Genomic DNA, 5,150 nt, shown 5'->3' with positions numbered 1-5,150 from the left:
TCAAGGTTCAACTGTATATCCCTAGCCGGTAACTTTCTAATTTCTGAATTCTGGAACAAATGAACCATTGTCACACAGATAAAATTAGGTACAGCTTTTTCCCATACTTTGCATGGAAACGTCCTCTCTTGGAACTTCCACAAATTTCTAGGAACGCCTCGTGTCCTGTACATTTTCACCCCATAGAGCAATGTACCATAGAAAGATGCAGGCTGGGTGAGAACTGGCTTACCAGCAGACCACAGTAGACAGGTGAATTTTATGAAAGATCTAAATACAGACCCTTTAAGCTACATAAATCTGAATACAGACCCCTTAAGCTATCCAAGTCACCCGCTCCTAGTAAATAAAGTCTTCTGTCCTCCACCAGGGGTATGCACACCTCAGTCTAAATCACTTCCTGATTCAATAACACTCCTTACCCTGCTAGTTCCTCCCTGTTTTAAAGACCCCAGCTTAAACTACTTGCGAGGTTGAATTAATCTAACATTCACAGATGCCTTAACTCCTCTCCCCAGCCTTCAGCTATGCAAATTGGGGAGGCCAAAGGCAGAAATACAAAAGGTTTAACTCACCTGGATAAGCTTTCTCACCCCATGAAAACATCATGTGGCACTCCACAACTGAATACTTGGTAAAAGTAATTAATTCTATGACATACACCCCCCCTCCACCTGACAATACATACTCAACATGCCATATAAAGTATAATTTCCACTTTATTGTCTTCCCAGGGAACAGTATTTCTTTAGTCTTTAAGAACTTAGCTCCTTACATGGGCTTTGGTGGAGGTCGTGGGGCAGCACCCTGGAAGATAAAGAAATGAAGAATTTTAAGAAACCATGCACGGAAGAGTCCCCCCTCAAAGAACCTGACCACTACCCTCCCATCACTAACAATGTATTTGAGCCATAAAAGCATGAATAAATGTGGAAAAAGATTACACTACTCAATCTGTAACAAATTCTTACAGCTATTCTTCAAAAGTGTCTCTAAACAAATGTTTAGGTGTAGGTCTTTACAGACTTAGTTGATCCCACCCACAGGCAGAGATCTTAATTTGATATTCCTTGGGTCCTTCCTTATCTTTTGTCCATTACCCCTCTGGCTTCCACATCTCCTTTAAGATACTCACAGCAGGTCTAAATCGGGGTGGAGGTGTTCGGTCCTTCCGGGCTTCCCGAGAACGATTCCTGACTACCTTGCTGTGAATGGCACAACTCACGCAGTAATGCAGTTTCACATACAGCTTGGGAAGCACATAGGCTAAGAAACAAAAAATTAGAGGTGTGATATTAGGTATGGTACCACATTGCACTGTTCTTTCTTGTTCATTCTATCAGTCAAAAGTAAACTTACTCATGGGCTTCCTTGGTGGCGCAGTGGTTAAGAATCCGCCTGCCAATGCAGGGGACACGGGTTCGAGCCCTGGTCCAGAAGATCCTGCATGCCGCAGAGGAACTAGGCCCCTGCGCCACAACTGTTGAGCCTGCGCTCTAGAGCCTGAGCTCCGCAACAAGAGGAGCCACCGCTATGAGGCCGGCTCGCCGCCACTAGAGAAGGCGGCGCACAGCAACGAAGACCCAATGCAGCCAAAAATGAATAATAAATAAATTTTTTAAAAAAGTAAACTCACTTAAGTGTCTGTCAGACATATCTACAAGATTTCATCCCCAAAGCCAAGTGTTCAGTTTCTGGTATCTAAATACGTATATATATAACACAGTTCCACAAATGAATATTCCCTTACTGAGCGACCCTGTCACCGTAGGGACTAAATCCACACCACAGATGTAATATCACCAAAAACCCAGTTCCTTCAGCAATTGCATCAGCCCTAATGCCTACTCCTGTTGCCTAACAAAGTTAATTCGTCTTAAGAAAACGAAACGATCAAAACATCATATTGCTCCAAATATCACCCTTGTCGACCAAACTGGACTGCTTTGACTCTTAAAAGTCTTCAAAAGACTGCTTTCTACAACTACTCAAATGTTTGTCAACAATTCAAGAGTTGTTACATTTACGTTTTCAGCTAGTACTCCCGAATTTTTGATACAGGATAAACACTATAAGTGCTTTTGGAATCTCATCCCCTACACAGTCACAAAATAAGGCTCAAAGATTGTGCAGTACGACCAAAAGTCCCCTCTGTCCAGAGACGACTCAAAACGGCAACCAACATAGCAAAAATATCATTCTCTTCTACCGACAACAATCCTAAAGGTGCAAGAAAATTGTTGGACACGCTCCAATGAACAGAGCCTGCGGATGGGGGGGTGGGGGGTGGGAGAGGAGGCAGGAAGTGGTTTTAGGTATTAAGATACTTGCACAGTTTGCGCTCCAGGAGCTCACTCACCATCGAAAACACTCGCTTCAGAAATGTCCCTGACGGCTGCGGCCTCTACGATGTTCCGAATGACGAACTTCTTAATGGCCTTATCCTTGGGCACGCAACGGGCACAGTTGGTACAGCGAATAGGCTGCACGTGGCCGCGGCCCTTTTTGGCACGACCATTGTTCCTTCTCTTCTTGGTCTGTGTGAAAATGAAAACCCCATTAGGAAGAAGGCGCAACTTACCCAGCCTATCTCCTTTCCAGCCACATTCCGCGCCGGCAACCCCCAGAAAAGTGCCACTCAGATATCCAGTCCCTCCACAAATTCCTCCAAGCCTGGAACAAACATACGCTCTTTCCACTCCTCCACCGTGGCCCAGGTTTTCAAACGCCCCCAGTCCCCAAATCTGCTCCTCTCAAGCCTCCACCCGACCCCGCACATTCCCCACGAGATAGGACTCACCATTTTGGAAGCGAGGAGGCGAAAAAGGGCCCGGCTCTCGGGCCGACTCTCCTATATAGCGCGAGATACCTACGCTCACGCCGGGAGATTCCTCCTAGACGTCTACTGGAAGCACGCCAAGAACGGAAATCCACTTTACTCAAATTTTCTTTATTATTCAGCGTTTCCGCTGAAATTTAGGGCAGGAAGGTGTTTCTCGAGTTTCTTTTTCCGTGGCACACGGTGACGGTGGGACTATTTAACCAGTTGGCGGAAGAAAATTAGAGTTATACGTTTCCCAGCAACCCTTGCGACGCCCTACCCCGGAAGTAATTCTGGGCGGCTATAGTTATCCTTTTTTGCGATGCTGGGCGGGGAAGTTCCCCAGCGCAGGGCCGCAAGTCGCCTTCCCAGTTAGAGGCCGGAGGGCAAGAGATGCATGATGGGAGTTGTAGTGCGAGGTTGGCAGGCCGCGGGCCCCAAGCACTGAGACCGAAGGCGACACTATGCCACCGGGGGACGCTCTCGGCTCGTTTCTCTGACAGTCCTGTTACTTGGTGCTAGATTGAGAAATGGAAGAAGGCGGGGGTGGCGTGCGGTGGGGCTGGAATAAAGCATTTTGTTAATTCCTCCTTTCAATATGGAGAAAACCTCACAACGAGGAGATATGGACAAGTGCGTTGGTGCTAGGTTTGTTCCTCGTTCGCTTTTTTATTCCTGGATCCCATAGCTCAATGCTAGGCGCCGTAGTAAGCATTGTATAAATATTAACTCATTTAACCCTCAACAAGCCTTTAAGGTAGGTTCTATTATTGTCCTTACTTTACAGATTGAAAAACTGAGGTGTAGAGAGGTTAAAATTGAGGTTGTCTGAAGTCACGTCGTGCTAGTATGAGGTGTTCTGGCTCCACTATACTATGTTGTCTCTTACCTAACAAATGGATTGGAGGTATATATAGCCTGGACTAGTGACTTAAGAGATTTGACTCAGACTCCTAGTAGAAATATATTTTACGTTGGTACTCAGTACATACACACAAAACTGAAACATAAACTTCATGAAACAATGCCCTTATGACATAAGGTGCACTGTTATGTTCTATTTTCTTTTAATAAGTGTCGATCAATCCCCACCAAGGTGATTTCACCACTCATTGATGAATCTGGCCCCCTACTGAAACATACTTCGTTCTGTCTGAGTTCCATTTACCTCTGGAGAGCCTTCAGAGAGTCTTTAGCCTTGAGCAGGACTGGCTATTCATGGGTAGCCAACCACCTACTTGTCTCCAAAATTGAAGAAATTTGGGTGTCAAGGTGACCTCCCAGCATTCAGACCCAAGATGGTACAGATGGAGACTGACCCTTCATTCATGAGTCATTCTAGAGTTCGAATACACCAGATTCACTCTCCCTCCCACAATCCATTATGGTTTCCGTTAATTTGTAACCCACTTTATTGGGGTTAAAATTTATTTTCTAACTTTAGTTTTGGCTTCAAAACAACTATGTTCATGGTCTTGAGTTTCAATTTGCTAGTTTCAATGGGTCATGGAAAATGACAGACTCTAGATGGAAGCATCTCCAGTTTTCACTTCAATATAGTCTCATGGAAAACACAAAGCAGACTATTGTATAGAATGGCAATGGGGTAGATAGAACAGAAAACGTTCAGTGAGGGGGACAGAAAATAGTTAATATTTAAGACAGAACCAAGTCAATGTTCCTATGTTGGCTTTTCTTTGGATTTTTATAGCCTGGGGGTTTCACTGGCTGGATTTCTGGGCTTTAAGGGATAAACACAGACTTTGGGTGAACACACCATATCCTTGGGTTCAAATCCAGGTTCTATCACTTACTGGCTTATAAGTCTTAGACAAGTTATTTATTCTCTCTTGGGCTTTTATTCTTCACTAGTAATGGTGACCGTTCTTTCATAGGTTGTCTCTACAATTAAATGAATACTTGGTACAGTGCTTGGCATTTATGAAATGCTCAAAAAGTGGTAGACCCTATTATCATCATTATTCATGCTATTGTATCTTGTATCTCCCTGGGAATATAGTGTGTTTTACACATAGTAGGTACTCAGCAAATGTTTGATGAATCTCTGCTTTGGACAGATAGACAGGTTGGGTTTTCTCTCCTTTCCTGAAGGCACTCCTGGTGGGCAACTCTCCTCCACTTCCCATACTAGGTTGAAAATTCTTCTGTTCTTCTGTAGAAACAACTTGAGCACTCTTGTTTGGTTTCCTTTCAGTCTTATACTTGTTCACCTTCAAAGTGTTTAGTAGTTGGTACAGTATGCTGCAAGGAGGTCCCCCTCCCTCCCAGCAGAAAAGCAAGGCAAAGGAAGTCTGCAAAAACAACCAGG

The 5,150-nt window shown here is 44.4% G+C and overlaps 1 protein-coding gene across 1 annotated transcript; it reads right to left on the bottom strand.

Annotated features, from left to right (window-relative positions):
- Nucleotides 1-701: 701 nt before the first annotated feature.
- RPS26 (ribosomal protein S26) lies at nucleotides 702-2,909 on the bottom strand. Its single transcript, XM_027106610.1, has 4 exons — nucleotides 2,801-2,909; nucleotides 2,360-2,537; nucleotides 1,136-1,266; nucleotides 702-807 (listed from the first exon to the last, which is right to left on the bottom strand). Exons 1-4 carry the CDS (start codon nucleotides 2,801-2,803, stop codon nucleotides 772-774), a joined length of 348 nt encoding a protein of 115 aa, XP_026962411.1. The 5' UTR covers nucleotides 2,804-2,909; the 3' UTR covers nucleotides 702-771.
- Between the last annotated feature and the right edge of the window lie 2,241 nt (nucleotides 2,910-5,150).

This window comes from Aethalodelphis obliquidens, unplaced genomic scaffold, assembly GCF_003676395.1.
Source record: "Aethalodelphis obliquidens isolate GAN/ISIS:26980383/991018 unplaced genomic scaffold, ASM367639v1 scaffold8, whole genome shotgun sequence".
In the NCBI taxonomy this organism is placed as follows: Eukaryota; Metazoa; Chordata; class Mammalia; order Artiodactyla; family Delphinidae; genus Aethalodelphis; species Aethalodelphis obliquidens.
The sequence above is the reverse complement of the archived record's forward strand: the minus strand, read 5'-3'. Positions and strand labels throughout refer to the sequence as shown.

Bases quoted from the DNA above. Each gene is read 5' to 3' on its own strand.
- RPS26 (XM_027106610.1), bottom strand. The intron at 1,267-2,359 runs GTGAGTGAGCTC...TTTGTTTCTTAG, and splicing joins TGAAGCGAGTGTTTTCGATG to CCTATGTGCTTCCCAAGCTG. The intron at 808-1,135 runs GTGAGTATCTTA...TTTATCTTCCAG, and splicing joins CACCCCGATTTAGACCTGCT to GGTGCTGCCCCACGACCTCC.